The sequence below is a fragment of the Artemia franciscana genome, chromosome 4, assembly GCF_032884065.1.
Source record: "Artemia franciscana chromosome 4, ASM3288406v1, whole genome shotgun sequence".
Classification (NCBI taxonomy): Eukaryota; Metazoa; Arthropoda; class Branchiopoda; order Anostraca; family Artemiidae; genus Artemia; species Artemia franciscana.
The window spans coordinates 42,825,651-42,847,466 of NC_088866.1; the positions used below are offsets into that span (position 1 = coordinate 42,825,651).

At 34.3% G+C, this 21,816-nt stretch overlaps 1 protein-coding gene across 2 annotated transcripts in view; it reads left to right on the plus strand.

The window, feature by feature from the left end:
• Nucleotides 1–21,816, plus strand: part of LOC136026456 (poly [ADP-ribose] polymerase tankyrase-2-like) — a 54,131-nt gene that overhangs the window by 7,778 nt on the left and 24,537 nt on the right. For both annotated transcript variants that reach the window (XM_065703052.1, XM_065703051.1), the window contains exons 2-8: nucleotides 2,241–2,525; nucleotides 5,093–5,317; nucleotides 8,735–9,616; nucleotides 11,419–11,663; nucleotides 14,154–14,349; nucleotides 14,870–15,187; nucleotides 16,774–17,006. In XM_065703052.1, the coding sequence (XP_065559124.1) occupies nucleotides 2,294–2,525; nucleotides 5,093–5,317; nucleotides 8,735–9,616; nucleotides 11,419–11,663; nucleotides 14,154–14,349; nucleotides 14,870–15,187; nucleotides 16,774–17,006 (2,331 nt within the window). In that variant the 5' untranslated portion in view covers nucleotides 2,241–2,293. The remainder of the gene's footprint in view (nucleotides 1–2,240; nucleotides 2,526–5,092; nucleotides 5,318–8,734; nucleotides 9,617–11,418; nucleotides 11,664–14,153; nucleotides 14,350–14,869; nucleotides 15,188–16,773; nucleotides 17,007–21,816) is intronic.

The following is a 21,816-nucleotide window of genomic DNA, read 5'->3' on the forward strand; positions in this document are numbered from 1 at the left end:
AATACTTAGTCTAAATTGGGCTGAAAATTTGTAAAATCAAATTGAGGGTGGATAGGGAAGTCATAATACCTAGTGTAAGTTCAGCCAAAAGCCACATCCATAAAATGTCATTATTTTTACCCTGTATGCACAAACTATTTAGTCATCAAGGGCCTGTAAAGTTCTCAACTAGGTATTTCAGAAAGCATCATGTTCTTTGCAAACTTGTTGTGTTTGTTATGACTAAATTGCCTTGCATGAGTTTTTTTGCAATTTTTAAATTTCTGGGTGGGGAAAGGGGTCAAATTTTGTTCCTCATCAGAATTTTTAAAATTAATTTCTGTTTGTTTTTCTTGCCAATTTTTTTTTATTGGTTTATAAAATGAGTATTCCTACAGTTTTTGTGTGTTTGACTTAAGAATTAAAATGCACTGTTATAATTTATTAGTTACCTCTTTATTTTTATTATCTTAAGAACTTGTTTCTACTGGTCTCAAGTTTAATATGGTAGGGACCATGTCTAAGTTTGTTGCTTTTAGGTTTTGAGTCTCAAGAAGTTCAGGCTTGGTAAGCTGAGAGTGCTGCCTTGCTGCCTTGTCCCTAGGGCTATATGCTGAGGTCAAGGAGAACTGGGGCAAAGAAATTTATCTAGGGATTAAGATTGGAAGATTTGAAATGGACAATGTCTGTAAGGGTGAATTTTATGCCTCTTGGAGAATGAAGGATATATTTAGGGAGGGCTAGATTGAGGGATGTTCTTTACAGTGTTCTTTACACTTCCCCTAGGTATTTATAACTTACGAGTGGGTGATCAGATCTTAATGAATTTTGATATTTAGAAGGACATCGTGACTCAGAGCTCTTATTTTAAATCCTGACCAGCATTAAGCCCCTGATTTTCCATTTAAATCAATCTATTGATTCTTAGAATTTTACCAGAGCTCATACCATATGAGCTCTTGGCTCTTAGCTCTTCTTGCCTTGTCACAAGTGCCATATGAGCTATTAGCTCTTGTTCTAATTTAGCAGGGATGCATGGGAAATTTACAATTTTTTTCTAGTGTCGTATTTTGATATTTGATAGGAAGATTGGGGGGAGAGAATGGATTTTGGAAATTTTGAAAAGTAGGTGTTAGTTAGGTATAAATAATATTGAACAGTTTGTCCAGGTAGGTATGAGGCATTGTGATTATTCTCTTAAATAATCAATTTCAATGTTTTTTCAGTTTACGTTTTGTTGTTGTACTTTTTTTTTTCTTGCTTTAGAATACTTGCAAAAATGACTGTTACAATGAGTCAAAAATGAAAGTGAAGAACAAAGAAATATATGGTTGAAAGATAAGCAGCAGCAAAAATTGAAATGGTCAAAAACAAAAGTGAAGAAATAAAAAAAATATATGATTGCTGGAAAGATTTCTAAAGTGATGATAAATAAAATTGAGAAACAAAGAAATATGTGGCTAAAAGATAAGTGGCAGTGAGAATTACAACAAGGCAAAAACAAAAGTGAAGAAAAATTACAGCTACAAGACGTGTAACAACAAGGATCAGAAAGAATTCAAGATGAAAGTAAAGATCAAAGAAATATAGGATTTTGATACGGATAAAGTCATCTATTCCTACCATACCTTTGTTAACAAAAACCTAGGTCCAGTGATATGTCTTTCATAATGACAAAGGACAAGCCGAGGCAAAAGTTAAAGGTACAGTAAGAACAAAACGTAAGTTTACAAAGGCACTACTTTTAATTAAAGGTCTATTTGGACGTCATGACTTCAAGAAAAGGCTCATACTGTCTGCGGTTTGAAGACAAGTGACAGTGAGAATCCATATATAGAAGTCTTCTGTGTGCTGAATGCCATATATATATATATATATATATATATATATATATATATATATATATATATATATATATATATATATATATATATAGCCTATACTGAATTTAAATTGTACTAAAATATTTAATATGTAGAAAGGGCCATGCAAAATTGTACTAAAATATTTAGTATGCAGAAAGGGCCCTGCAAAAAATCTTGATCTGACCCTGCTCATTTGAGCAGCAGATTTATTTCTGTAACTTTCAGTTTGCAATACGAAGATTGTTCAGTCATTTTATTGTGTTTTTCCAAAAACAGTTTGAGGGGGGGGGGGAGTTGTCTAATCAATCTTTATCAGCACCTTCCCCAGAAGCTTCTCATGTGTAGAAGAATGATAATAAAACAACTAACTTAATAACATATATGCTTATCTTTCAGGACAAGCAGCTGGTTTTATAGAGTGAATCACTACTTTGTTTGGCTCCTCAACTATGGTTGAAGCTTCTGATGAGAAGCACCTCAGTTCATGTATTAGAAGATCGGTCCTTACGCTATCTAGCCAAGGTCTTGATAGTATTTCAAACTTAAATGACCCTCTAAGAGAGTTGTTTGAAGCGTGCCGTAATGGTGATATTTTAACAGTCAAAAGACTTGCTACAAAGCAGAATGTGAATAGTCGGGATACAGCTGGGAGAAAATCTTCACCATTGCATTTTGCAGCAGGTCTGTATTATAGGCTCTCTGTAAACTTTTTTGGCCATTCTGTGTGATTGAAATCATACCCCAATGCTAGTGGCCTCAGATTTTAAGGAGATTCAGATTCAGTAGGATTAATAATTTTATGGATTTTTTGCAAGCAAATTCATTTTACTTGAGTAATATGTTGTTTTTTTTTGTTTTTTTGTTTTTTTTGGGGGGGGGTTTAAAGCTTTAGAAAAACAAAAGCTGCATCTCTGAAAACATTTATATATATATATATATATATATATATATATATATATATATATATATATATATATATATATATATAAATATATATATATGTATATATATATATATATATATATATATATATATATATATATATATATATATATATATATATATATATATATATATATATATATATATACATATATATATATATATATATATATATATATATATATATATATATATATATATATATATATATATATATATATATATATATATATATATATATATATATATATATATATATATATATTCATCATGGCAATATCTGGACCATATCATATCAGGGCTGAGGCCAGGATTTTGGTTTTTTAGGGGGGGGGTTTCGGGAGGATTAAGGGGGATTTACAAAAAAACATGAGACATTTATTCATTTAAATTTTTGTTACACTTTACGAGTCAGACAAACATTTTTTTTTGGGAGGGGGGGGGCTCCAACCTTCTCCTTTTTACTAGCATTTTTATATATTCGCTTAGTAGAGGTGAATTTCGTTCTTTATTTGGTTGCAGCAATCACTGTAACCATGATCAACAACCTAAATACCAACTTTGGTGGAAATGATTCTGAGGGTGTTCAATATTTGCTTGGTATCTTTTGGCTTAGGGAAGTTGATTGATCACTAAAGAATATTCCCTGAACGATCCATAAAATCACATTTTGAAAAAAATGCGACTTGTTTATTTTTACGAAGTTGAAATGGGGGACATGAATCCTGCATTGGAACCTCCCATTATAAGTCCTAATCGATCTTATAACGAAGACGAGTCGAAAGAGGTGCAGTTATTTATATTTTAGAGATTGGGGTGAATTTGCGACTTGTTTATTTTTACAAAGTTGAAATGGGGGACATGAATCCTGCATTGGAACGTCCCATTGTAAGTCCTAATTGATCTTATAACGAAGACGAGTCGAAAGAGGTGCAGTTATTTATATTTCAGAGATTGGGGTGAAGGGTTGGCTCTGGATCCATGATCTTGATTTGTTATTGCAATTGCACAGGCAAAAGGATTCCTCATCTTTTTTACATGTGTGTTGAAACACGAGAGAAATTTTTTTCTATTAATAAAATCTGTTGGATTGTACAGTCTTCGAATCATTCGAGACTGTTCTGCACTGTTCCAAAACCGGTCCCTGGAAAAAGTCTAAAAAAAGTCCAACATGTATATTCTTGTGAAGATGAGAAGGGTGATCATGGATGACTTAGCCCCCATGGCTGTGCAAAGATGCAGAATGAAATACGCTCCGAATCTTGAAAAGGTAGAACGTGCTTTCTGCTCTACTAAAATTTATCCATGAGAACTTTGTTTTGAAACGGCTATTTGCGTAATTAAGGGCTCCTGTTTTGTTGGTTCAAAATGCTAGCTTATTAGTGTTCAATTTCATTACGGTATAAATTCTACTCTAATTGGAATATTCTAAAAGCTGTTTATAATAAAGTTTATCAACAAAGCTTTTTTAAAGAGACTGTATAATTTGGCCGATTTTCCAGAAATCTGTAGCATGTGTTTCCAGGATGGTGCTAAAATCACAATCTGTACATCTGTACTCCGAGTTCTCGGATCATTACTTTTTTAATTTTTAAATTATAAAAATTGAAACTAAGTTGCGAAAGAATAGTTAACTTAATTTCAATTTTCATAATTTTTCCTCAGTTGCTTTGATGTTCTCATTGAAATAACTAATAGCTTCTTTTCCCTACGTGGGAAGGGAAAACGTTTTCCCCATATTTCTCCAGGTACCCGTTTAGAGCTGGGTCGACTCTGGCTGAGATTACAGTCACGCGACTGACCTTCGTCCCAATGTAAATAACTGGTCACAACTGCGTTTCCAGCATGGTGCTAAAATCACAATCTTATCCCTATATTTATAAAATGTGGCTTGAAATGACCCTCAAATACCAACTTTGATGGAAAACAAGCATTATGTGTGATATATGTAAGAATGGATCATCTGTACTGACCAAGAATGAGATATGGGAAAATTATTGTCATGTATCCAATTTTACAAGCTATTTTTTTTTACCAGCCAGTCAAATGCATTGGGGGGCTCCTCAGCCACCGACGTGTGGCACTTCTGATTCGGCCAATATGGGCTGTGTTACCATATCAGGTTATCTTTCTGTATATAATTAAATATTTGTGTGTTCGAGGTCTGAGTATTCAACCAAATTATTCGAGCTAAAAATTAAGTATATCTTCAGATGTTAAAACAATGAATTGTTTTTTCAGTAATGTTTTGAATGGCTATGTAAATAACTAACTGGTCATTTTGTTTATAATTTTCTGGTTTTTAGGCTTTGGACGTAGGGATGTTCTCGAGCATTTGTTAGGGATTGGAGCCAATGTTCAGGCAAGAGATGATGGTGGCCTTGTACCCCTTCATAATGCGTGCTCATTTGGACATGCTGAAGTTGTTGCTTTGTTACTGAAGGCTGGTGCAGATCCAAACGCAAAGGACAATTGGGCCTTTACTCCTTTACACGAAGCTGCTGTAAAAGGAAAAATTGACGTTTGTATAGGTAAGATAATGTACAGTATTATTTTACTTGATATGAATATTTATGTATAACAGAAGAAAGAAAATGTACAAAAAAACTAGTTTAAAGGACGAATTTTTTTACGTATATTAGAAATCAGGGAAAAGTAAAAAAAAAACATCCATTTCTGTTCTGTCCATTGGTTTCCTAGCTTTTAAACCCATGTTTCCTAGCTTGGATACCAGCGGCCGAAGATTGTACCATTTTCGCATGCAATTTCCGCTAAATATTAAAACTCTTATCTTTGGAATGGTTGAATAATTATTTTTTTTATATATAAAGTAATTGTAATTTTCTTACAAAAAATTTATCCTCCATGAGAAAATATTTCTTAGTTTATCTTGCCATAGCCATCGGAGTTTTTTGTGTTACATGAAGCTGCTGTAAAAGGAAAAATTGACGTTTGTATAGGTAAGATAAAGTACAGGAAAGGACGAAGTTTTTTACGTATATTAGAAATCGGGAAAAAGTAAAAAACCTCTATTTCTGTTCTGTCCATAGGTTTCCTAGCTTGGATACCAGCGGCCGAAGATTGTACCATTTTCGCATGTTATTTCGGCTAAATATTAAAACTCTATCCTTGGAATTATTGAATAATTATTTTTTTGTATATACAGTAATTGTAATTTCCTTACAAAAAATTCATCCTCCATCAGAAAATATTTGTTAGTTTGTCTTGCTATAGCCGTCTAAGTTTTTTGTGTTTGTTTTTAACTGTCAATCCCTAAACTTTTATTCCTCACCCTAACTACAGAAATACATCTCACGAAAAGGAGAACGTCTGCTTTTAAGTTTTTCAAGTTTGGCCCGATTTTCGTTTGACTTGGGGTACAGTCCTTGATTGTATGAGTAGCGACTTAACTGGTGTTGTGCATTGCAGGGTTTTCTGTTGTTTAGAAAACTTGCTAAAATGAAGAGTTGAAGTTTTTATTTGCAGGGTATGAATTACTGATCCTTGCTAAACTAATTGCTTTTTTATGCTGATTATACAACTGATACATCAAATCAAATTGTTTTAGTACCCTTCTTTTTTTTAATATTTGTAACAATTGTTTGTTATTCCACATTTATGCTTCTGTGAGCTAACAAGAAACTATTAGTAACAAGTGGGAAGCTGAAAATAGGCCTATAACCATATTTATCTTAAACAAAAGATAGAGGCCATATCGTTCTTTACTTACTTGAAAGAAGTTTTTTATTTGAAGTTTCTTCCGCTCATGCCTTATTAGATAAAAACCGAGTTTAGAATTAAGATTCAACTCCCTGTATCACTGCTCATTATTTAATTGCTATATCCAAAATTCATTTACAATAGTTTAAGTGGAAACAGAAAAAAATTCAGCGACTCAGAAAAAAGAGGGGTGATATTGACGAAAATTATACCATCCAGCTCGATGTGTCTGAAAATTTTGTTTCTAGAGATTTCAAGTCCCTTTATCTGAGAATTGGGATTTTTGTGCTTTCTCAGAAGAATTATCATGTTTTCTTTCACCAGAGGTTGGTTTTATCGTACCTGCAATCCTAAAATATCAGAAGAGGAATAATTTAAAGGGAAAGATAAAACTCCAATGTTCTTTTAAGTAAGCAAAAGAAAGCTAATGTAACGAAGGACATGTTTCTGCTATTTTGTGTCGTTAAACTACAGTTTTGGCCCAATTAGGGCCAAAATTCTACTAAGATAAGTTCTGGAATAGTCAATCGGTTTACAGCTATTGAAATTACCTCACATGTTCATTGGCCATGTTACCACGATCATAATGCTAATTGTTATATGATATGGCATAGTTGTGCACAAACTGCTTGGAGGGATACTACTGAATCTTTTAGTGGTCCAACAGTGGTCGTTCTTAGCCCTATTTTTTGAACTTTTTGTTTGAAGTCGTTCAGATCTTCTGAGAAATGTATTTAACCACAATATATGAATGTAAAGGGGGTGGCGACTCCCCACTTTGTGTAAAATTACTCTACATGCAATACAGGTATTTATAGGATTACCTTCATTGAGGTTGAAGAAGTTTAAAGGGAATTAACCAGAAACAAGTTTTTTCTGGTGAACCCTCCTAGCTTCAGAAAAAAAATTGCTTGTGAAATTGTTTGGCATTTCAGATGCACCCTCTCCATAAATTTTCCTGGGTAAGGGGTACTTTTTTCGGTGATGATTATTATTTCATAGGCAGAATGATCCAAAGTATAAAGTTTGGTGTAAATACTATGGGATGAAAAGGTTTACAGTCCCCTTCCTGCGTAGACAAACCCTCAATTATAGACAACGCTATTACACCCTTTTGCTCCCCTTCCCCTCCAAAGATATTCCATTAAAATTTTGGGATAGAGATTTGTTCCAAATAGTTGAAAGGTCCATGGTTGAGATGTCGCCCCACAGCCCTTGGGGCAAGGGGTGTAAGTTGTGTGAACTTGAGTCTCGAAAAAGTTTAAAGGTACTAAGGTGAAACTTAAGGAATGTCGAAAAATCGAAATTGTCAAAATCAAAACGTTCTACATGCATGTAGTTTGTCAAAAGGCCGTATCACTCATATCCCAGCAACAGCTTAGAGTACTAATTTGAAACTTTCGGGCCATATTAAAGGGGTATTAAGCTAAATCAAAAGACACTGCATATTACTACTAAGACTGCGACTAGTACTACTTCAACTATTTCTACTACTACTACTACTACCTCTACCAATGCTACGACTGCTACTACTGTTACTAGGATACTGCTATGACAACTGCTTCTATTACTACTATGACTAATGTTGCTACTACTAATAATGCGACTGCTACTGCTACATTTGCAAATACTAATTCTACTACTACTATAACTACTTCTATGACTATTGCCGTTAGGACCACTACTGCTACGGCTACTACTACAACGAATGCTTTGACTACAACTTAAACTACTGCCTATTGAAAAATTCAATAAACCTAAGAAAAATATGGCCATAAAAACAACTATAAATTAATTGGAAAAAGTTTTTTTCCACAGAAGTTTTTCAAAGAAAAGTATAGAGCTACATTAAGCATTAGACGATCAAATATAAAATCAGATAGTAATTCAAGAGTAAAATGAAGATTAATTACTATAAATAAGTAAACCAAACTCACAAAGAGCAAAAATTTAAATAATCAAGCCAAACTTAAAACGATCAGAAACGTATATTACTACTGACAGTAGTAAGGCTAACTCCCTAATATTCTTGATTAAGCATTCTCAAAAGATTTGCTTTAAGACAGAGGGTTATTCCTTCATAAATATATAATTTGATTTGCTTTAAATTTTAATGTCGCTCTCTACTTTATTTTATTAAATTTCGCTTTGCTATTTAAAGATAATTATTGTTCTTGTCAAAAACTCAGAATCTTTGTTTTTTGTCTCACCTTTTTAATTATTTTTAGTTCTGTTGCAACATGGGGCTGATGTCACACTTCGAAATGCAGAAGGAAAGACACCCCTTGATATTGCAGATCCAGCAACAACAAAATCTGTTCTTACGGGTGAATTTCGAAAAGATGAGTTGCTTGAAGCCGCTCGGAATGGTAACGAAGAAAAGATTATCTCTTCGCTTACCCCCCTGAATGTTAACTGTCATGCAAGTGATGGTAGAAAATCCACGCCACTTCATTTAGCAGCTGGCTATAATCGAACTAGGATCGTTCAAATTCTTTTGCAAAACGGTGCTGATGTTCACGCCAAAGATAAAGGTGGTCTTGTCCCACTTCACAATGCCGCTAGCTATGGTCACCACGAAGTTACAGAATTGTTGATTGGGAATGGTGCAAATGTGAATGCGTGTGATTTGTGGCAGTTTACCCCGCTTCATGAAGCGGCCTCTAAAGGAAGACGGGAAGTATGTAGCTTACTCCTCGCGAATGGTGCTGATCCAACGCTTCTTAACTGCCATGCAAAGTCGGCCCTTGATGTTGCATCTCGAGAGTTGCAAGAAATATTATCGTACGAATACAAAGGTCATTGTTTATTAGAAGCAACACGTCAATCAGACCTGACCAGAACAAAGAAATTCCTTACCCCTGATATATCCAGTTTTAAAAATCCTTACACAGGTGATACCGCTCTGCATTGCGTTGCTGCTTCAACATACCCTAAGAGAAAGCAATTGGCTGAAATGCTTATTCGTAAGGGAGCTCCAGTAAATGACAAGAATAAAGATATGCTTACGCCACTACATGTAGCAGCACATAAGTCAAATGTAGATGTCATGGATGTTTTATTGAGAAACGGTGCAAAAGTAAATAGCTTGGATGCTCTTGGTCAGTCAGGTAATCCATACTATTTTGTATTTGCTGAAGCTTTGATGGTAGAAAAATTCCTTTGCAATAAATTTTTTTTTGTCAACTAATTGATATGAATGACCTCTTTCACCTAAGAGAATCAACGAAGTACTAGCTTTTTCATTCTGAGTTATTTTTTGAATTTTTATTGACAGAAAAAAAACAATACAAAACAACCGCCTTTCTTTCTTCTTTTTTTTCTTTTCCAATTTTTTCTTTTCAGGTAGAATTCTAAGACAGATGGATGAAAATTCTTGACCTCATTTTGAGTTACTTTGTCTGAATTATCGTAATTAATGATAATTCTTTAAATTTGAATTGGCTCTTTATCTTGATAGCCAAAAGTTTATGTCTATAAAGCTTCAAGTCTTCTAGTATGAGTAGTTAAGATATTTTTTAATGTAAAAACAAACAAAGCTTCACAAGCTTCGATCTGAGCATATACTGAGCAAAGAGCGGGCCTTGTCGTCTTTCAGCTAGCAAAAGGTCTGCTATGTGATTATTTTACGCAAAGCCCACATCATGGACTATGGTTCCTTGCTTTGCTCGGGAGTTGGGTCTTTGGTTCTTGCAAGTTAAAGTAATAAAGGAGGTTCTGGCTAAAGTCAAGGCGCAGTTGAGGAGTGGTAGGCCTTTCTCAACTTACCGCTGTGCCATTATTTGGCCTATGATGTTGTCTCACCAAGCTCAGCTCTTCCTTAGCTAGGTAAGGCTTATGCCTTCAGCTCTTGCAAAAGACTTTGCTAAGTTTGTCATGTTGTTAGCGTGCGGTAATTTGAACTTGAGTCTCCTCGATTCAGCTGGCTTATCAAAGCTCATGATCATGACTTAAATCATAATCAAATCATGATTTGTGGTCAAATCTCATTAGATAGTTTTGTTTACAGTATTTAAAAGTTTGTTTAATATGGGTTGTGGTTCGCTCTTTACTAGGCTACCCCTTAGAGGGGGCGGGGGCAACCACAATAAGTTCGAGTATCTTTAAGCTTGCTTTTATTTAAAAAAGCGAAAGTTTTTGTAGTCTACTGTAATTCCCATGATTCCAACTTTGTGTGTGCACATAGTCAAATTTTAGCTTTAATGGTATTATTTGTATGATCATTTTTCTCAAAATTGATTAGTATAAAAGATAAGCAAATGAAGTTGCAAAAGCATTCCAACAAATGAAACAAAGCAACGATTTATGGAAAAAACGGCATAACATGACTAGAAGTATAACTGAATAGAATCCAATAAATGAAAATAACAAAAAGTGAAAAGATCGCAAGCGTTCAATATATTCAGGAAAAAGGGAACCTTTCCTTTTACCTTCATCTTTTTGCTTTAGCTTAAAAAACGGCAAGCCGTAACAATTCAGAGCAATCTTCCAATTTTGAGATTGTGAAGTAGAGAAGTTTGTAAAAATTCCAGCAATTTTTCCGAAATTTGACTTCTTGGGAATCACGTTGCTTCAGATTCATGTAGATTGTGAAATTATACCATCGAGAGCTATAGATCTAAATCTATATTTCATCTAAGATTTTCTGGAAATAAATCTTAAAAAGTTTACCTCAAAATCCCAATCCTTTTTATCAGCTGTTTTTTTTTTCAGTCAAGTTATCAAAATTGTGTACGCAAGGAATGGCAGGGACCAGACCTTGACTAAAACATGTCTAGCTGCTATTTTATGAAAAGATTTATGTCTTACACGTGGTATATATACGTAACGTACCGAATATACACGTGACGACCAAGGTATTTCTGACAGAACTAAATTCATGTTGTTTTAACCGTGTTAAAAATCATTATAGCCCTCCATCGTTCTGCACGTGAAGGAAATACTCACGGATGTCGTCTGCTTCTATCTTATGGTGCAGACATGTCTATCGTCTCCTTACAAGGATACACAGCAGTTCAAGTGGCAACAGAAGCTGTTCAAAAAATTTTGAACGAAAATCAAACACCATCTTCAGTGGATGTTGAATATCAGCTGTTAGAAGCATCAAAAGCTGGAGATCTTGATCTAGTGAAAAAGATTGTTACGGCGCATCCACAGGTATGGATTTTATCAAACTTGATGTCAATATACTCAAAATTGTTTTAGGTAGAATAAAATTTAGGTTTTATTCTCCAAATGCCTTATTACAAGTAGACATAGCAGAAATTGTATTTCTAGTAAAAACAAAAATAAAGTCAATGCAAAACAAGAATTGCTGAAAATAAGCAAATCTTGATTTGAAAAGACGAGTTAAAAAAAAAGACAAAACAACAACATTATTGTTCTGATCTCTGTCTGAAAAATTAGAATGAATGAAAGAAAAAACAAACAACTGAGAAATTTAAATAAACAACAACAAAGTTTCATTATAGAAAGTCAATAGATCAATGATGAACCTATTAAAACTATCTCTCCTTGCCCCTTTTTATATGTCCCCTTTCCTTGAGAATAGTCAAAATTTGTAATTGTCATTTTGTTCAAACCAGTCAAATAGCTATGCCTCCAGGAATGTCATGCCCCCCACACGCACTTACTGGTATGTATACTGAGCAAAAGAATATAAGAGGAAAAAGGATTTTGAGCAAAAACGAGTTGTATCTAATCGTGTAAGCCCGAAATCGGCCAAATATATCTTTCCAATCACTATGAAAATTTCAGGCTAAGTAGACTTGACCAAATGGAAGTTATCGAGGGCAATACATTTTGGATGAAAAATATGGTTAGATCGACTCTTAGCCTGAAAATATTTGATTTTTTTTCTTAGTCAGAACTGCTTTAAAAATATCCAACTATACAGACACATAAACTAAAATTCAGGACCAAGAGAACCTGAATTGATCCGATAAATATTTTTTTGAGGAAATAAATTTGTGTACTATTGTGGGTTTCTTTTTTTGTTGAAAGAACTCTTTTTAATAAATTACCTAAACATTTAAATGAATGGTAACATAATGCAACATATTTTATTTTTAATTTTTGTGAAATAATGGATTAAGAAATGTGTAATATTCAACGGTGTCTACAAGATGGGTTTAAGGATAGCTTCAGCCCTACAGGGAGACTAGGATGACTTCAGCCCTGTAGAAGATCAATGTTTACGCAGATTTTCAACCTATGTGGATTATACTTCCCCTCTTATTCCAACCGAATTATACAGTGAAATCATTAAGAATTTACTGATGATAAAAACTTACTGATGAATACTGATGATTTAAAATTTTGACTGAATATTTAGATTTTATCAAAATTTTGTTTGGCAATCTGAAGTACGAATAAGATTTGTTTTAATTCTTCAGCAGAAAAACTGCTTATCAATAATAAAGCTATACCAATTACAAACGAACAGGAATAATTTTGAAAAGTGTTTTCTGAAAAGAAATTTTTCAATGAATCATAGGAAATAAAAGTAAGCTGAACACAAATAAGTTCATATAGTAATTCAAACTTTACGACGATATATTAAAATAAGTAATCACATCAAACAAAGACAACAGATACCGCTCTGAATGAATAAATGAATCCCGAAAAGAAAAAAAGTCAAAATGAATTGATGAAGTCTAACTTAAAAGAATTCTCACAAACAGGAGTAGGGTTACCGTTCCTTAGACCTTCTTAAGGCCAGAAAGTCATTTGCGCTTTTGTTAAAACAAAATATAGTCGTTTATAAATCACAACTTGCTGAAATTCCCAGGAATTTATGTAATTACATATTAAACAATACGTCTACTATCATCAGTTCTTTCCAGTAACATTAATTATTAGGGTAATTTCATTTCATTTTATTTATTTATTTTTGTCGTCGTTTTGTTTTGGCAAACAAAAACCACACTATTCAAAACACAAATCGGTTTGGAGAAAGTTCAAACAAAACTCAAGTCGTTCGTTGGGTTTTAAACTGGGGGAAGGGGGTGGTGGCAAACATTCACCCTTGATTAATCTTGTGACTTTTTTTTGTCGACGTGTTAATTTGGCAAATAAAAACTACACCCTTCAAAATACAAATCAGATTCAAGAAAATTCAAACGAAACTCAAGCTGCTCGTACGGTTCAAATTGGGGGAATGGGGGGTTGGTAAACACTCTCATTTTACTTCTTGATTCACCTTGTGATATATTTTATTTTTTATTTCATTATTATAGAAAGGATTTTTTTTATTGTTTGGAAACTAATTTTTCACCTAATGACAGTTAAAAAATACATTGGTTGAAATACATATCGTTTTCTGTAGTCATAATTTCATCTACAGCAGTATGCTATATTTGTGTTTGTTTTTATTATTGACTTTTATATCTTTTTGCCTTGGGTTTTATTCATTCATTATTAGTAAATCAAAGTTTGAATTATTATATGACTTTATTTCTCCTTGTCTTAAGTTTTATTATTGCTCTTTACTTTTCTTTGAAAAAGAATTCTTTTTGGAAAACTGTTTTGTCTGTATCTTTGAAGGTCATCTAATAAAAATACCTTATATTTAATATGGCTAAATCATTTTTCCCGTCAGCCTTAGACCTATTTCCTTTTTAGATTGTAAATTTCTTGTCTCTTTAGATTGTAAATTGTCGCGATATTGATGGCCGACACTCTACACCACTTCACTTTGCCGCTGGGTATAACAGAGTTGCCGTGGTCCAATATTTGTTGGAACATGATGCAGATGTTCATGCCAAGGATAAGGGAGGTCTGGTTCCATTACATAATGCCTGTAGTTATGGACATTATGAAGTCACAGAGCTGCTTGTTAAAGGTAGTCTTTTTTCTTTATACTAAAGTTCATTCTCCCTTGTTTTTTCTCCCTATCTGACTCGCTCTCTCTGTCTGTCTCTCTCTAACTCTCCGTCTCTTTAACTCTTTGTCTCTTTCTAACTCTCTGTCTCCTTCTAACTCCCTCTATCTCTAACTCTATGTCTCTCTCCAACTCTCTGTCTCTATTTAATTCTCTGTCTCTTTCTAACTCTCTGTCTCCTTCTAACTCCCTATCTCTCTCTAACTCCCTCTATCTCTGACTCTATATCTCTCTCTAACTCTCTGTCTCTCTTTAATTCTCTGTCGGTTTCTAACTCTCTGCATTCTCTAATTCTCTTCCTCTAGAATTAATTATCGGTCTCTCTCTCTCTCTCTCTCTCTCTCTCTCTCTCTCTCTCTCTCTCTCTCTCTCTCTCTCTCTCTCTCTCTCTCTCTCTCTCTCTCTCTCTCTCTCTCTCTCTCTCTCTCTCTCTCTTCTTTCTCTCTTTGTAATGGCTTAAAAAATTGTTTTCCTTTTTCAGCTGGCGCAAATGTGAACGTATCAGATCTATGGAAATTTACCCCCCTGCACGAAGCAGCTGCAAAAGGGAAAACAGATATCGTAAAACTTTTACTGATTCATGGGGCGGATCCAAACAAGAAGAACCGTGATGGCCATAGCCCGCTTGATCTATGTCGTGAGGGAGACCAAGATGTTGCTGATTTACTAAGAGGTGATTCTGCTCTTCTTGATGCTGCCAAAAAAGGAAATTTAGAGAGAGTTAGAAAACTTGCCACTGCTGCAAACATTAACTGCCGGGACTCGCAAGGAAGGAATTCGACGCCACTTCACCTTGCAGGTTGGTTATTTATGCAACAATAGTCCCTGCATTAACATGGACGATAAATCTAGTTTCTAGCTTCAATAAAGTCACCCTTTGAATGGATAGATGTCCGAGTCCACATTAAAAAAGAAAACAGACACAAGCAAAGAGTTTACAACTCAGGCAGACTTTGAATTAAGAAAGTTAGGCTTATGAATAAACACAAAAACACCGGATGTTCCGCAGGCTATTGAACTCGTGATTACCTGAATAGGTATGATGCAAAATGTTGTTTTTTGTTCTTTTCGAAAATCAGCTGCATTCAATGTACATGTATGTATACTGAGTACATAGTCTTCTTCCTTCGTAATCACCAAAGTTTCGTCAACTTTGGATGAGTTGATTAAGCTACTTGTTTGTAAACAAAAAAAAACTTCTCTTCTAGAACAAAATATCTTCTTTTTTTAAATCAAAACGTTTCCTCTAACCACTTCAATATTTTGCTCTGTATATGCAGTTTCTGAACCTTCAAGGGGGAGGGGGTCTGACGCCGCTTTCTGTTTCTATGGGCCAATTAGTTGCTTTAGCAAGAATTTGCATTAAAAGTATTTGGCAAAAGTGTGGAAGATTGAATTTTCACTATAATTGGGATATATCATGCCAAGTGAGCGAAATTTTTGTGGTATAGGTTTACATTTCAAACAAGACCCTGGAATATGTACTAAATCTTCTATTTTTATCCCTTCCCTTCTTGTAAAGCTGTGAAGTTTCTGTGACAAAAAATCTTTATCCTTCGTAAGCCTGAAGAAATAAAAGTTAGCTTTTCAATTTGACTTCCAAGCCTTTGTTCTGGCATTCTGCAGGGGAGGTCTCAGGATTTGAACCAGGTTCTGTACTCTTTTATTTAGGACCTGCCTTTATGGGACCGTCCGGTCTATAAGGAGGGGGGCATTTAAAGTAAGAGCTTGGATCTGTCTTCTCAGACCAAAGGCATATCCAGGACTTTTGGTCGAGGGTGGGGGAGAGGGTATAAAAACTTCAAAAAAGGCATAAAAAATTGTTTATACAATTTCAAGTTACGTTTTTACGAGTCGGACAAAATTGGGGGGAAGTAAACTTGGTAACCCCCTCCCCAGGATACAGCCTTGCCTTGAATTCTATCTTAAGCTTGGAAACCCGTCCTATGATTCTTATTCGCTTAGCTCAAAACTTGTCAAGCTCCTGAGATATCAGTGCATCCGTGCTATTTTGGTTTTACCTGTGCTACTTTATTATTTATTGCTTGTTTATTTTTTTAATGATATATTTTTGATTCTTCTGTCATATTTAATCCTTAAATTATGACTCTTACATTATTTTTCAGCTTTAAGAGAAAAACTGAAATCTTTTTTGGTTGGGAATTACCTTGTTTATCTAATTTATTATTTGAAAGACCAACGGCGATTTTATTCTCTCCTGCTAAGTATTGCCCAAAAATTCAAGAAACGAAACTGTAAGATTGAACAGCAGAAAAATAGCGGAACTTCAAAGTGTTCTTGTAGTGGTGTATTGATTCATTTAAACTACAATGTTCACTAACTGCTTCTTCTCCATTAGTGATTTTTTTTTTTTTTTGTATTTAGCTGGCTACAATAATTTAGAAGTTGCAGAATTTTTATTAGACAATGGGGCTGACGTTAATGCTCAGGACAAGGGTGGTTTGATTCCTCTGCATAATGCATCTTCGTATGGTCATCTGGACATCGCAGCTTTGTTGATTCGGCATAATACATATGTAAATGCAATGGATCGCTGGGGCTTTACTCCCCTCCATGAAGCTGCACAGAAAGGAAGAACGCAGCTTTGTGCCCTTTTAGTAAGTTTATTTACTAAAATGTTTAATCTGTTACATTTATTACTTAGATCTCGGTGAAAAATTATGCTTGAGCTGTATAAAGACTAAATTTGGATCGGACACCGAAATAGGCTCGCAATCGTAGGTGTCGTTGAGAACTTCCTGTGTCATGATTCTGTTAAACATCTTCCCCCTAAATAAGAATTATTCACCTGCAGTGCTTTACAATACTAAGATGTCAATGATGATATTTCAGTCATATCCGGACTCTTCTTAAATCTTATGTTAACCGATTCTCTTCTTTCGAGGCGATTGCTATAGTAATTTTAGAAGTATTTTTATGATGTTTATTTCAAAAAATTGCTATCACAAGCCCCGAATTGTTGAATTTGAATTTCGGAATAAAAAATACCATAAAAAAAATACGAAACTGGAAAACTGGCAAAGAATGCCAAAACGACGATGAAAAAATTAAAATCAGCATGAATTATCATTCGTCAGTCAATATTTTAACTAGAATATGTCTATTAAAAAGTTAAAGAGATAAAAACCGGTCAAACTAAACTAAAAAAATGAAATAAATACATATAAAAAAAAGTTAAAAGGGACACTAAAAAGAGGGGGGATCAAAACAAGCGAATAAAAAAAAAGAAAAATGTAGGAAGCACACTATCCAATAAAAAAAGAAACTAGCGGGCTGTTTTGTTTATTTTTTTGTAGTAAAGGAGGTAAATGTTTTTTTATATCTTGAGATAAAGCAGTGAATAGGGGAGAAATAGAAATGGGTTTAGAAACAGCTCGATGTGGCCGGGATCTGGATGTGGAGTGACGTTTGGGGAAAACGCTTTCCGTGCAAGGGTTTGTTATTGCATTTTTTTTCGCAAATCTCCTGCACTCAGGGCTTTCCAACCTAACATTTCTTATAGGTAGAGAGTACGGCACATAGCCTTCTTTTAAAAGTATTCGCAGGGTTTTTTTTTGGATGCTTTCAATTTTTTCTGATTCTTTGTGGGAGATACCAGGGTGCCAAACTAGACAAGTATATTCGAGATCCGGGTGGACTAAGAAATACTATAAATCCTTAAGGAATGAGAAGGGGAGAAGTTTAATTTTTTTTAGAACTTAATGAGAAGAATAGACGCATTAGCTCTATGAATGATATCTTTAACATGGGTTCCCACTTTAAATTAGAAGAAATTGTGATGCTAAGTAATTTAAAGGAGGAAATTGAAATATCAAGAGGGATATGATTAAGAAAGCAAGGCGAGGAATTGAGGAAACATTTTGGCACTATTATGGACTTAGAGGGCTTTACTCTCATCAGGCATCATCTCTAATTGGATTTAGGATGCTCATAAGATTGCTTATTAAATTTCGGAAGCAAATTTCTACAACCTTTGGGCCATCGACAAGTTGCCATCTGTCAGGAAACTCGTTTGTGGGGCTTTTTAATCATAAATGAAAAGAGGTGGGGAGCCAGAATAATGATGCTGGTATTTGTATACCTGCGATATATTTGATGAGAAGGAGGCAACCAATTTCACCAGGAAAGTATTATTATTGAATTCATTGGCATATTTATCAAATAATTTATTGTGGTTAACAAGGTCAAAATCTTTTTGAAGGTCAATAGAAATTAAATTTACCCATGTACACTTTTCGAAGATTTTCCCAATGTATTCGATAAGAGAAACAAGGTAATGAGAAGTAAAAGTGGATCTGAGGTTCATAAATTCTTCCAGGTCAGTAAGAGATAGTATATTCTCCTGAAGCCAATGTGCAAGGAATCCTTTACTTAGTTTCAAAAATATAGGAATGAGAGAAACAGGACGAACACTTTCAAAACCAGGCTTTCCGTCTTTCTTTTTCAAAGGGGTTATGAAACCACTTATTCCATATCGTTGGAATTTTCCCAGACTCGGTAGTCTTGTTGAAAAGGACAGACAAAGGCTTTGACTGAAAATCACTGAAACCGCTAATAAGAGGAAACGGGATATCCAAAGGACAACACTTCTTGTTCTTAGTTTTCCCATTCTTCTTTCTATCTCAGACGGGGAAGCAGAGGGAAAAGAAGGGGAAACATCGCCTGTTGGTAATTGTTAAGGCAATGCTGGAAGGCTCTGTAGGATAAAAGCGAGGAATTTGTTAAGATTATGGGCAGTAATGTCAGGGGACTCGTGTAGATTCAAGTCAAGCTGATCTAGCCTCCTGCCACACAGCTCTTTATTCTTGGAATACCAATTTTTTGGTTTGTTAGTAAACAGTTCTCCGACCTTATTTTTGTAGTAGGATCGAGCCGATTTACAAATTTCTCTTTTTATTGTTTTTCTTAGTTTATTTGCTTCATCCGGTTTCTCATTTTTAAAAGGATTGAATTTGCTTCTAATTAATGTTTTTATGGGTTGACTAATGAAGGGTTTATCACTGGAGCACCTTTTAAATCTTTTTTTCTGGGAAACAAATTAGATATTTATCAATAAGCTTTTTGTGGAAATAAGTAATTGTTTCATCAAGATTTGGTAGATCGTAAATGTCAGACCAATCTTCAGTTTTTTGTCCATATTTATTTATTTATTTATTAATACCAAATACGGTAAGCTTTCAAGCTTGTCGCAATATACCAAAAGAAAGAAGGCCAGAATTTTGAAGAGGGTGGTAAGAGCCATAAGTTGTTGAGAAAGAATGCTTAAAATTTTAAGATAGGGATAAAAAAAGGAACAGATGATAACTCCCACCCAGTGGGGGCAAATCTCCACCCAGGATGCAACCTCAAAGCCTCTCACTGCTGAACGTATCAGTAGCGCAACCAGGGGAGAATTTATGATTAATAGCAAATGTTAAAGATGTATTTGGAATTTTGAGGGGGTAGTAGCTTACGCTCTTAAACAGATAGCTATGGTACGGGAATACCTGCACCGTTTGAACCTCCAATACTTCCCATCGAGCTACAACGGTGGTGTCATCATAGGAAGGTTTCTATAAATATGAAAGATTTTTTTTTGGTCCATAATGGATGCTAAAAATGTTTTACTTACTTGAAAAAATAGATCAATTGAGAGACTATCAGTAAAAATATATTTGAAAAACGTATAGCTCATGCTAGATATACGCATGTCCATCTGTTGCTTAATCAATGGTTAGCTGGCCCTCTTCTGAGAATAAAATATCAAATGACAAAGAGTATCTACGTTTCTTTTACTATTTCTACAGACAGATTCGAAAGTTTTGTTTTTAAAAGTAATCTTTATCTTTTGCAAAACAGACCAAAATCCCGTTTCCATCGGATAGGGTTCTGCTCAAACATAAAGAACTTGAATGAGTGAATTTTGCTTTATTTAGTTACTTCTAACTTTAGAATTCTATAGGAACTTTTTTCACAGATAGAGGTGGAGCTTTGAAGTCTTTTACTAGGACTAATAGGACTTTTTAAGCCATTTTGACAGGAATATTGGTTTGTTCCTCTTTAGAAATATGGGCTTTGATGTTTCCTTTAGTTGACTTTATTGAGCCTACTACTGTATAGCCAACTCTCATGTCCAACGAAATTCAAGTCAAGCCCTCAAAGGGAGTGCTTATTTTTCTTTTCTGGCAGCTTTTAAAAACTTTGTGATGTGCAGTTTATGAAAATTACTCACTTACATTGTTTATTTTGTTGACTTTAGCCGTAAAATCATCTTAAATCATTTAGATATTGTGATTGTATCGATTTTCTAAAGGAATAAGTGCGCAGTGCCCAAGTACTGGTATGTCAAATTTCTCGTGGAGAAGTGTCCACAAAAGCCCTCTTGGAGCACAAGGTTTGTTTTAAACGGGATCTGACATTAGAAGAGGAATATTTATTTTTGATGAGCCATTTCTATCAATTGAAGGACTGCAACCAAGACATTGATGTTTTAGAGGAGTAAAATTAATCTAACTGAAAAAAAAAAATGTACAAAGCTTCGGGGTAACCTAGATTCACAAAGTAAATCAAGCCGCCGTTACTTCCAAGAAGCAATGCTTTATCAGCCATTAATTCCTTGTTCAACAAATCTTAGCATTTTTCCTTCCTAGATTGTCTAAGATTGTCCTTTTCGACCATCCATCTAGGGCTAAACAGAAAGCTGGTCGTCCTCGGCTGGGATGGGAGGATGTCATAAATAAAGATTTAAAGGAAATGTGATTTTCCTAGGAGGGTGTAAAGAGGGAGGCTTTGAAAGGATTGTGATGGAGAAGGAGTGTGTGTAGCTGTGTTGGCCACAGGTGGCTTGGTGGTGTGGTGAGTTTTATACAGTTTTATCATGATTATCAAAAAGTGAACTAACGGTCTAAGTAGTTCTCTCTGGTTTTTCCAAGAGTAACTTAGCTGATGCTTAAAAAAAATCATGTTAAGAGTTTGTACTAGAGCTCATAATCTAGTCAAAGAGAAAAACACGGATAGGATAATTATGCTAAAAAAAATTCCTCATAATCAGTTCTGCTTGAAATTAACTGTTAAATTACTGCTGGAAATTACTTCGTTTCAGTACAAATATCATATTGGAATATGTTACATTCATATGTGTATTGACATGATACCAATCCATCGGAATTTAAATCAAATGTCAAACCAGAAGGGAGGGGAACCAATGAAAATTAGCTTATTAATTTCTACTGAATAAGAAGTCTGTGTTGGTATTTCTAGATGTAACGGATACCACATAAATGAATATATAGTTGTGGCAATGGCAAATTCGGATGCCTATTTCTTTAGATTTACTTATTATTCATACTTATATTTTTGATGTATTATAATTTTTTTTTCAAACTCTTCTATATTCAGGTTTTCTTTATTTTCTTATTTTATTTATTT